Genomic DNA, 12650 nt, shown 5'->3' with positions numbered 1-12650 from the left:
TATGGGCTTAGCAGGGCTGGCATTGGGATTAAACAGTGAGGAGGTCAGAGCAGAATGCTTATTCAGAGTGGTCAAATTATAGTTCTCAAATGCCCAGATGCAAATTCTAGTGTTTAAGGAAAATATTCAAAACACCCAGACGCCTAGAATTACAGCATAAAAGCCATATCTGGAGTTCCTTCCTTCACCCATCCAAGAAAGAATTTATAAATCAGGGCTTTTCAAACTTCATTATTTTGTGCAAGTATACAAATCACCTGTATACCTTGTTAAAAGTTGATCCTGATTCAGTAGGTCTACCATGGACCTGAGATTCTATATTTCTAACAGGCTACATTGTGATTCCAAAACTGCTGATTCATTCACCAGTATGGAGGATATAAATAACTGGAGCCAAGTGGGTGGAGGAATCAGAGGGAGGAGGAAATCAAAAGGAGAATCTGACTAGTCTAGAGGTCTCTCTGGGAATTAAAACTACCCTATGCTTTTCTAGCCCCTCCTCAAAACAGAGCTCATAAGAATCCAAAACTTCTTTGTTTTGGACCAGTCCAGAGAGAACTCCCCTGATCTTTCTCCAAGCCTGGTTAATCACCTCCATTCCAGAATGTAAGGAAATATGAATAGGAAGCATCCATCATGAGATACAGAGGAAACTTTTCTTGGCTGCTGATCCCTAAAGGTCAACAGGCCAAAAAAGCCAAGCTTACCTCAGTTTGAAGGATACTCTCCTTTATCCAAGGACAGTTGACTTTCAAAGAGGTCACTGCAGGGCTCTGGGAATAACCACCTGATGACCTAGAATGTAAAAATGTTGACTTATGATCCTAAGTATTGCTTTTACCAGGTTTCTGCTTCCTAAAAGGTGGGGGGGGGGGGATAGATTCAGAATAGGATGAGAATTCAAGCCTCTTTGTGTCCATTTTCCAAACAAAAAAGGAGACAAGAAGTGAGAAATCACGGACCTGGGCTCCAGTGGCACTGCATTGGGACTGAGACATTTTGCTGACTCCTAATGCCCAGCCCTGGTTAAACAGAGATCTGATGGCCATAATTCACTATGCTTTGCAAGTGACCAGATGTCTGGTGCCACCTTCTGCAACTGCCTCTCTGACAAGCCTGTAGGTTTTTAGTTTAGTTTAAGTTCTAACCTCTCCTTCTTTGGCTACAGTCCAAAGTAAAGATGTGAGCAGGGCTCAGGGCTCTCAGGGAAACATTTCTAGACCCCTTTAACAGAATGACTCCTCCATGTGTCCACCTCAGGGATGAGCAACTGCTCCACAACACTCAGGTCATCTACATCTGGGACTGGGTAAGTAGCTCTCTTATGATAATCCCCAAAGGAGATGGCACCCACCAAGACATGGGTATAGTGGCTAGGAATGTAGCTGGCTCTAAGCCTTGAGCTTTCAGAAGCCTGTACTCCCAATATACAACTCTCCTATAGGGGCAAGAGGTGGTCCCCCACCACTCTCAATTAATGGTGAACTACAGAACCAGGGCTTCTTCCTCCATCCTCAGCCCCATCAGAAATGTAATCTCAGGACCAGTCCTGGACCACACCATAATAAATATGGGGAGATTCTCATCATTCATTTGAGGGAATAAGGGAACACAGAAAGAATGTCAGATAAGAGAAGAAAGCCATGAAAAAGGAATAAAAAATTAGTTAGAAGAAGGACTTAGAAGAAGAAAATTAATAAAAATCTGAAAGGCCAATGCCCCAACACTGGGAGATGTCAATTTCTTTTCCAAAAGAAAAAGACTAGGATTGGTTGGCTGGGAAGATGGCAGAGTAGGAGAACCCTAAGCTCACCTCATCCCATGAATTAGATAACACTCATATTAGCATAAATGACCCATAAAATTACCTGAAGACTGGTAGAACAAACTCCACAGCTAAAGGTAGAGAAGAGGCCACATCAAAGAAGGTAGGAAGGGTTAAGACACAGTTTGGGAGTGACACAGACCATAACTGTCAAGGTGGGGAGGGAGCTGATGCTGTGGAGAAGGACAAAAAACACCAGGGAGCCGGGAATGGGGAGGACAAATTCCCATAACAGTTGCCTTTGAAAGCAAGAGAGGCTGAATTTCTTGAGTTCTCATAACCAGCAGGACTTAAAGCCTGGAATTTAAAAAATCAGCCACCTAGGCTCTGGGACAGCCCAGAGGATATTAGGAAGCTGAGTTTTTAAAGAGACAATATGACAAACAGGCTGTATAGATATAGTGTAGAACCATCAGTTTGAAAAATGCCAGGGCAGAAGGGAAGGAGAGCAATTTGTTCATCTCTGAGCATGGCCCACAGAGACAGAGATCACACGGAGACCCCTTCAGAAACAAAGAAGCTGTCATGCTCCATTTCCCTCCCCCCCCCGCCCCCCGCACAAACAACAGCAACCTCTGGGAACCAGCATTGGTGCCAATACTGGTTACCTAACTTGCTTGCATCAAGCCCCCTCAACCCCAAACTTCAGCAGATCCACCCTTCCCAGTCACACTACCATTAGTCCCATCGCTCCAAGACCCCTTCCCCAGAAGACCAGTAGAACACATCTCCCAACCTGTGCATTTTGAGGGATCTCAGTTCCATTGGCAGGGTAGGTCTCATTTCACAAGCAGATCACCAGACATGTTAAAACACGCCCCCCCCCACCACTGACTCTGCTGGGAACCAAACACTGTCCACAATAGGCAAAGAGAGCCTCAGCAGACAACTGGACTGAAGGAAAAAGAGGCCAAGACTCAAGAGCAGAGCATATGCCATAGGAGACATTCCCTGAAATGCCAAGCCCTGGGGAAATGGGACACTACATTGCAGGGTACTACAGGTCTTCTTCATAGAGCTATTATCATTAAGAGCAAGAGAAATAGCTGACTTTCCTAACATAGACACAGACACAAAGAGTTACACAAAAAGAGACTAAGAAATAAGTCCCAAATGAAAGAACAGGACCAAACCACAGCAAGAGACCTAAGGGAAACAGATATAAGTTATATGCCTGATAAAAAATATAGGGTAATGATCATAAAGATACTCAATGGATTTGAGAAAAGAGTGCAGGACATCATTGAGACCCTTAACAAAGATTTTTTAAAAAAAAGAACAAATCAGAGATCAAGAACACAATAAATGAAATTTAAAATACCACTTGACAGAATACATAGCAGCCTAGATGGAGCAGAGGAAGAAATTCATGACCTGGAACACAGAATAAAGAAAAGTAACCTAACTAAGCAAAGGAGAGGAAAGAAAATTATGCAAACTGAGAATAGTCTTAGAGAACTCAGTGACTCCATCAAGCGTAACAACAGTCCGATTATAGGGATCTCAGAAGAAGAAAGGAAAAAGAAAAGTTTCTTCTTTTTGAAGAAACAGCAGCTGAAAACTTCCCTAACCTGGGGGAGGAAACAAATATCTAGATCCAGGAAGCACAGAGATTCCCCAAAACAATCAATCCAAAGAGAGCCACACCAAGACAAAAAGTAATTAAAATGGCAAAACGTAGTTATAAAGAAAAAATATTTTAAAGGACAAAGGATCTATACTCTAGGAACTATAGAACACTCATGAAAGAAATTGAAGAAGACACAAAAAGATGGAAAAATATTCCATGCTCATGGATCGGAAGAACAAACATTGTTAAAATGTCTATGCTACCCAAAGCAATCTACACCTTCAATGCCATCCCGATCAAAATTCCAATGACATTTTTCAAAGTGCTGGAACAAACAATCCTAAAATTTGTATGGAATCAGAAAAGACCCCGAATTGCCAAGGAAATGTTGAAAAAGAAAAACAAAGCTGGGGGCATCACGTTGCCCGATTTCAAGCTATATTACAAGGCTGTGATCACCAAGGCAGCATGATACTGGCACAAAAACAGACATATAGACCAATGGAACAGAATAGAGAGCCCAGATATGGACCTTCGACTCTATGGTCAAATAATCTTTGACAAAGCAGGAAAAAAACATGCAATGGAAAAAAGACAGTCTCTGCAATAAATGGTGCTGGGAAAATTGGACAGCCACATGCAGAAGAATGAAACTCAACCATTCTCAAACACCATACACAAAGAAAAACTCAAAATGGATGAAAGACCTCAATGTGAGACAGGAATCCATCAAAACCCTAGAGAAGAACATAGGCAGTAACCTCTTTGACATTGCCCACAGCAACTTCTTTCAAGATACATCTCCAAAAGCTAGCAAAACAAAAGCAAAAATGAACTTTTGGGACTTCATTAAGATAAAAAGCTTCTGCACAGCAAAAGAAACAGTCAACAAAACAGAGGCAACCCACAGAATGGGAGAAGATATTTGCAAATGACACTACAAACAAAGCACTGGTTTTTGAGATCTATAAAGAACTTCTCAAACTCAACACCCAAAAAACAAATAATCAAGTCAAAAATGGGTGAAGACATGAACAGACACTTCTCAAAAGAAGACATACAAATGGCTAACAGACACATGAGAAAATGTTCATCATCCTTAACCATGAGGGAAATTCAAATCAAAACCACCCTGAGATACCACTTTACACCAGTTAGAATGGCAAAAATGGACAGGGCAAGAAACAACAAATGTTGGAGAGGTTGTGGAGAAAGGGGAACCCTCTTACACTGTTGGTGGGAATGCAAGTTGGTACAGCCACTTTGGAAAACAGTGTGGAGGTTCCTCAAAAAATTTTAAAATAGAGCTACCCTATGACCCAGCAATTGCACTCCTAGGTATTTACCCCAAAGACACAGATGTAGTGAAAAGAAGGGCCATATGCACCCCAATGTTCACAGCAGCAATGTCCGCAATAGCCAAACTGTGGAAAGAGCCAAGATGCCCTTCAACAGATGAATGGATAAAGAAGATGTGGTCCATATATACAATGGAATATTACTCAGCCATCAGAAAGGATGAATACCCAACTTTTACATCAACATGGAGGGGACTGGAGGAGATTATGTTAAGTGAAATAAGTAAAGCAGAGAAAGTCAATTATCATATGGTTTCACTTATTTGTGGAACATAAGGAATAGCATGGAGAACATTAAGAGAAGGAAGGGAAAAATGAAGGGGGGTGGAAATCGGAAGGAGAGATGAACCATAAGAGACTATGGACTCTGAGAAACAAACAGGGTTTTAGAGGGGAGGGGGGAGGGGGGATTGGTTAGCCCAGTGATGGGTATTAAGGAGGGCACACACTACATGGAGCACTGGGTGTTATACAAAAACAATGGATCGTGTATGACCACATCAAAAACTAATGATGTACTGTATGGTGACTAACATAACATAATAAAATTTTTTAAAAAATTAAAAAAAATAAAATAAAGGAGCAAGATAAAAGAAGATAGTTACATAAAAAGGAAACCCCATAAAGCTATAAGCAGATTTTTCAGCAGAAACCTTGCAAGCCAGAAGGGAGTAACATGATATATTCAAAGTGCTGAAGGAAAAAATCTACAGCCAAGAATACTCTCTCCAGCAAGGCTATCATTCAGAATAGAAGTAGAGATAAAGAGTTTCTCAGACAAACAAAAAATAAAGGAGTTCGTGACCTCTAAACCAGCCCTACAAGAAATATTAAAGGGGACTCTGAGTGGAAAGACCAGAAGTGAGAGAATGAAAAGTAAAAAACACAAAAGCAGTGAAATAAGTATTTCTGTAAAAATCAGTCAAGGGATGCATAAAAGGATATAAAATATGACACCATATGCCTAAAACACGGTGGGGGAGGGGGGTGAAGAATGGGTTTAAACTTTCTTTTAAAATATTTTATTTATTGAAAAGCAAAGCTGGGGGCATCACAATTCCAGACTTCAAGCTCTATTACAAAGCTGTAATCATCAAGAGAGTATGCTACTGGCACAAAAACAGACAGATCAATGGAACAGAATAGAGAGCCCAGAAATGGACCCTCAACTCTATGGTCAACTCATCTTTGACAAAGCAGGAAAGAATGTCCAATGGAAAAAAGACAGTCTCTTCAACAAATGGTGTTGGGAAAATTGGACAGCCACATGCGGAAGAATGAAACTGGACCATTTCCTTATACCACACACAAAAACAGACTCAAAATGGTTGAAAGAGCTAAATGTGAGACAGGAGTCCATCAAAATCCTAAAGGAGAACACAAGCAGCAACCTCTTCGACCTCAGCTGCAGCAAGTCTTTCCTAGAAACATCGCCAAAGGCAAGGGAAGCAAAGGCAAAAATGAACTATTGGGACTTCATCAAAAAATAAAAAGCTTTTGCACAGCAAAGGAAACAGTCCACAAAACCAAAAGACAACCGACAGAATGAGAGAAGATATTTGCAAATGACATATCAGATAAAGGGCTAGTATCCAAAATCTATAAAGAACTTATCAAACTCAACACCCAAAGAACAAATGATCCAATCAAGTAATGGGCAGAAGACATGAACAGACATTTTTCCAAAGAAGACATCCAAATGGCCAACAGACACATGAAAAAGTTCTCAACATTGCTCGGCATCAGGGAAATCCAAATCAAAACCTCAATGAGATACCACCTCACACCAGTCATAATGGCTAAAATGAACAAGTCAGGAAATGACAGATGTTGGCGGGGAAGCGGAAAAAGGGGAACCCTCCTACACTTTTGGTGGGAATGCAAGCTGGTGCAGCCACTCTGGAAAACAGGATGGAGGTTCCTCAAACAGTTGAAAATAGAGCTACCCTACGACCCAGCAATTGCACTACTGGGTATTTACCCCAAAGATACAAATGTAGTGACCCGAAGGGGTACGTGCACCCTGATGTTTATAGCAGCAATGTCAACAATAGCCAAACTGTGGAAAGAGCCAAGATGTCCATCAACAGATGAATGGATAAAGAAGAGGTGGTGTGTGTGTGTATATACATATATATATATATATATATATATATATATATATGGGAATATTACGCAGCTATCAAAAGGAATGAAATCTTGCCATTTGCAACGACGTGGATGGAACTGGAGAGTGTTATGCTGAGCGAAATAAGTCAGTCAGAGAAAGACATGTATCATATGATCTCACTGATATGAGGAATTCTTAATCTCAGGAAACAAACTGAGGGTTGCTGGAGTGGTGGGGTTGGGAGGGATGAGGTGGCTGGGTGATGGACATTGGGGAGGGTATGTGCTATGGTGAGCACTGTGAATTGTGTGAGACTGTTGAATCACAGACCTGTACCTCTGAAACAAATACATTACATGTGAAGAAGAAGAAGAAGAAGAAGAAGAAGAAGAAGAAGAAGAAGAAGAAGAAGAAGAAAACGAAGAAGAAGGAGGAGGAGGAGGAGAAGGAGAAGAAGGAGGAGGAGAAGAAGGAGAAGAAGAAGAAGAAGAAGAGGAAGAAGAGGAAGAAGAAGGAGAAGAAGAAGAAGAAGAAGAAGAAGAAGAAGAAGAAGAAGAAGAGGAAGAAGAAGAGGAAGAAGAAGAAAGCAGGAAGGGAAAAATGAAGGGGGAGAAATTGGAGGGGGAGACGAACCATGAGAGACTACAGACTCTGAGAAACAAATTGAGGGTTCTAGAGAGGAGGGGGTGGAGGGGATGGGCTAGCCTGGTGATGGGTATTAAAGAAGGCATGTACTGAATGGAGCACTGGGTGTCATACGCAAACAATGAATCATGGAACACTACATCAAAAACATGATGTAATGTATGGTGATTAACATAACATAATAAAATAAAATAAATTGTGGAAAAAAATAAAATAAAATATTTTATCTATTTTTTGAGAGACAGCGAGAAAGCACAAGTAGGGGGAGGGGCAGATGGAGAGGGAGAGCAGGCTGTCCACTGAGCAGGTAACCCCACGTGGTGCTCAATCCCAGGACCCTGGGAGAATGGGTTCAAACTTAAACCACCATCAACTTAATATAGACTGCTATATGCAAAAGATGTTATATACAAACCTAATGGTAACCATAAATCAAAAGCCAGTAATAGATATGCAAAGAATAAAGAGAAAGAAATCGAAGTATATCACTACAGAAAGTGAACAAACCATGAAAGAAAACAAGAGAAGAAAGGATCAGAGTAAATCTGTAGAAACAACCACAAAACAAGTAACAAAATAGCAACAAATACGTATCAATAATTACTTTGAATGTAAATGGACTAAATGTTCCCATCAAAAGACATAGGGTGACAGAGTAGATAAAAAAAAAAACAAGACCCATCTATATGCTCCTTACAAGAGACTCATTTCCAACCAAAAGACACCTGCAGATTGAAATTAAGGGGAGGGAGAAACATTTATCATGCAAATGGAAGTGAAAAGAAAGCCTAAGTAGCGATACTTATACTGGACAAACTAGACTTTAAAACAAATACTGTATTCCCACCAACAGTGTAAGAGGGTTCCCCTTTCTCCACATTGTCCCCAACATTTGTTTCCTGTCTTGTTAATTTTTGCCATTCTAACTAGTATAAGGTGGTATCTCATTGTGGTTTTGATATGAATTTCCCTGATGGCTAATGATGATGAACATTTTTTCATGTGTCTGTTAGCCATTTGTATATCTTCTTTTGAGAAGTGTCTGTTCATGTCTTCTGCCCATTTTTTGATTTGATTATTTGTTTTTTGAGTGTTGAGTTTCAGAAGTTCTTTATAAATCTCGGAAATCAGTGCTTTGTAGTGTCATTTGCAAATATCTTCCCCCATTCTGTGGGTTGCCTCTTAGTTTTATTGACTGTTTCTTTATTGTGCAAAAGCTTTTTATCTTGAAGTCCCAAAAGTTCATTTTCACTTTTGTTTCCCTTGCCTTTAGAGACATGTCTTGAAAGAAGTTGCTGTGGCCAACGTTGGAGAGGTTACTGCCTATGTCCTCTTCTAGGATTTTGATGGATTCCTGTCTCACATTGAGGTCTTTCCTCCATTTTGAGTTTATCTTTGTGTATGGTATAAGAGAATGATATAGTTTCATTCTTCTGCATGTGGCTGTCCAGTTTTCCCAGCACCATTTATTGAAGAGACTGTCTTTTTTCCACTGGATATTCTTTCCTGCGCTGTCGAAGATTAGTTGACCATTGAGTTGAAGGTCCATTTCTGGGTTCTCTATCGTGTTCCATTGATCTATGTGTCTGTTTTTGTGCCAGTACCATACTGTCTTGATGACTACACATTTGTAATATAGTTTGAAGTCAGGCATTGTGATGCCCCCAGCTTTGGTTTCCTTTTCCCACATTCCCCTGGCAATTTGGGGTCTTTTCTAGTTCCATACAAATTTTTTTTTAAATATTTATTTATTTGACAGAGAGAGAGATAGCGAGAGCAGGAACACAAGCAGGGGGAGTGGGAGAGGGAGAAGCAGGCTTCCTGCTGAGCAGGGAGCCCAATGCGGGGCTCAATCCCAGGACCTTGGGATCATGACCTGAGCTGAAGGCAGATGCTTAATGACTGAGCCACCCAGGCGCCTTGGTTCCATACAAATTTTAGAATTGTTTGTTCAAGCTCTGTGAAAAATGTCAATGGTATTTTGATAGGGAATGCAGAGAAAGTGTAAATGGCTCTGGGCATCATAGACATTTTAACAATGCTTATTCTTCCAATCCATGAGCATGGAATGTTTTCCATCTTTTTGTGTCTTCCTCAATTTCTTTCATAACTGTTCTGTAGTTTCTAGAGTATAGATTCTTTACCTTTCTGGTTAGGCTTATTCCTTGGTATCTTGTGGTTTTGGGAGCTGTTGTAAATGGAATTGATTCCTTAATTTCTCTTTCTTCAGTCACATTGTTAGTGCATAGAAATGCAACTGATTTCTGTGCATTGATTTTGTATCCTGCCATGTTGCTGAACTGCTGCATGAGTTCTATTAACTTGGGGGTGGAGTCTTTTGGGTTTTTCACATAAAGTATCATGTCATCTGCAAAAAGATCTTCTTTGCCAATGTGAATGCCTTTTATCTCTTTTTGTCATCTGATTACTGAGGAGTATAGCCACTCTGGAAAATGGTATGGAGTTTCCTCAAGACATTGAAAACAGAGCTACCCATCTGTGTCTTGGGGATAAATACACAGTAGTGCAATTGCTGGATAATAGGATAGCTCTATTTTTAATTTTTTGAGGAACCTCCACACTGTTTTCCAAAGTGGCTGTACCAACTTGCATTCCCACCAACAGTGTAAGAGGGTTCCCCTTTCTCCACAACCTCTCCAAATTTGTTGTTTCTTGCCTTGTCCATTTTTGCCATTCTAATTGGTATAAGGTGGTATCTCAATGTGGTTTTGATTTGAATTTCTCTGATAGCTAATGATGATGAACATTTTTTGATGTGTCTATTAGCCATTTGTAAGTCTTCTTTGGAGAAGTGTCTGTTCATGTCTTCTGCCCATTTTTGACTTGATTATTTGTTTTTTGGGTGTTGAGTTTGAGAAGTTCTTTATAGATCTTGGATACCAGCCCTTTATCTGTAGTGTCATTTGCAAATATCTTCTCCCATTCTGTGGGTTGCCTCTTTGTTTTGTTAGGTTTATTCCGAGGTATCTTATGGTTTTTGGTGCTACTGTAAATGGAATAGTTTCTCTAATTTCTCTTTCTACAGTCATATTGTTAGTGTACAAGAAAGCAACTGATTTCTGTGCACTGATTTTGTATCCTGCCACATTACTGAATTGCTATATGAGTTCTAGTAATTTGGGGATTGAGTCTTTTGGATTTTCCACATAAAGTATCATGTCATCTGCAAAGACAGAGAGTTTGACTTCTTCTTTGCCAATTTGAATACCTTTTATTTCTTTTTGTTGTCTGATTGCTGTTGCTAAGACTTCTAGTACTATGTTGAACAATAGTGGTGAGAGTGGGCATCCTTGTCGTGTTCCTGATCTTAGGGGAAAGTCTCTCAGCTTTTCCCCATTGAGAATGATACTTGCTGTGGGTTTTTCATAGATGGATTTTATGAACTTGAGGAATGTTCCCTCTATCCCTATACTCTGAAGAGTTTTAATCAGGAAAGGATGTTCTATTTTGTCAAATGCTTTTTCTGCATCAATTGAGACACCATATGGTTCTTCTCTCTCCTCTTATTAATCTGTTCTATCACATTGATTGATTTGCGAATGTTGAACCACACTCGCATCCTGGGGATAAATCCCAATTGGTCGCAGTGGATGATCCTTTAAATGTATTGTTGGATCCTATTAGCTAGGATTTTGTTGAGAATTTTGGAATCCATATTCATCAGGGATATCGGTCTGAAATTCTCCTTTCTGATGGGTTCTTTGCCTGGTTTGGGGATTAAGGTAATACTGGCCTCATAGAATGAGCCTGGAAGCTTTCCTTCTGTTTCTATTTTTGAAACAGCTTCAGTAGCATAGGTATTATTTATTCTTTGAATGTTTGGTAGAATTGCCCAGAGAATCCATCAGGCCCTGGATTCTTGTTTTTTAGAAGGGCCATATGCACCCCAATGTTCATAGCAGCAATGTCCGCACTAGCCAAACTGTTGAAAGAGCTGAGATGCCCTTCAACAGATAAATGGATAAAGATAATGTGGTCCATACATACAATGGAATATTACTCAGCCATCAGAAAGGATGCATACCCAACTTTTACATCAACATGGATGGGACTGGAGGAAATTATGCTAAGTGAAGTAAGCCAAGCAGAGAAAGTCAATTATCACATGGTTTCACTTATTTGTGGAACATAAGGAATAGCAAGGAGGACATTAGGAGAAGGAAGGGGAAAAATGAAGGGGGGAAATTGGAGGGAAAGATAAGCCATGAGAGACTATGGACTCTGAGAAACAAACTGAGGGTTTTAGAGGGGAGGCAGTGGGGCATGCATTAGCCCGGTGATGGGTATTAAGGAGGGCACATACTGCATGGAGCACTTGGTGTTATACGAAAACAATGAATTGTGGATCATTACATCAAAACTAATGATGTATTGTAACATTAACATAATAAAAAAAATCAGCCTCCATACACATAAAATAGTCACACACATTATGGGAATCCCTTACTTTTTCAACCTAAAGTATGCTGATGCTCTGTTTGTCGGCAACACAGGATTATATGGATCAGCATCTATGCCTTTGGTGTAGCATAACATAACATAATAAAATAAAATTTGAAAAAATATAGAGCTACCCTACAACCCAGCAATTGCACAACTAGGCATTTACCCCAAGGTACAGATGTAGTGAAAATAAGGGGCACATGCACCCCAATGCTCATAGCAGCAATGTCCACAATAGCCAAACTGTGGAAGGAGCTGAGATGTCCTTCAACAGATGAATGGATAAAGAAGATGTGGTACATATATACAATGGAATATTACTCAGCCATCAGAAAGGAAGAATACCTACCATTTCCATTGACATGGGTGGAACTGGAGGGGATTATGCTAAGTGAAGTAAGTCAAGCAGAGAAAGACAATTATCATATGGTTTCACTCATATGTGGAACATAAGGAATAGTGCAGAGGACCACAGGGCAAGGGACGGAAAACTGAATGGGAAGAAATCAGAGAGGGAGAAAAACCATGAGAGACTCTAGACTCTGGGAAACAAACTGAGGGTTATAGAAGGGAGGGCAGTGATGGTTATTAAGGAGGGCACATGTTGTGATGAGCACTGGGTGTTATATGCACCTAATGGGGGATCATTGAACACTACATCAAAATTTAATGATGTAC

General features: G+C 40.2%; 1 protein-coding gene across 1 annotated transcript in view; it reads left to right on the top strand.

Annotated features, from left to right (window-relative positions):
• Window positions 1-8830, top strand: part of C9H12orf54 (chromosome 9 C12orf54 homolog) — a 28708-nt gene extending 19878 nt beyond the window's left edge. The window contains exons 7-8 of the mRNA XM_027594761.1: window positions 1261-1309; window positions 8782-8830. Of these exons, the coding sequence (XP_027450562.1) occupies window positions 1261-1309; window positions 8782-8794 (62 nt within the window). The 3' untranslated portion in view covers window positions 8795-8830. The remainder of the gene's footprint in view (window positions 1-1260; window positions 1310-8781) is intronic.
• Window positions 8831-12650: the final 3820 nt, after the last annotated feature.

This window comes from Zalophus californianus, chromosome 9 (assembly GCF_009762305.2).
Source record: "Zalophus californianus isolate mZalCal1 chromosome 9, mZalCal1.pri.v2, whole genome shotgun sequence".
Lineage (NCBI taxonomy): Eukaryota > Metazoa > Chordata > Mammalia > Carnivora > Otariidae > Zalophus > Zalophus californianus.
This window is presented reverse-complemented; position numbering and strand designations above follow the sequence as displayed.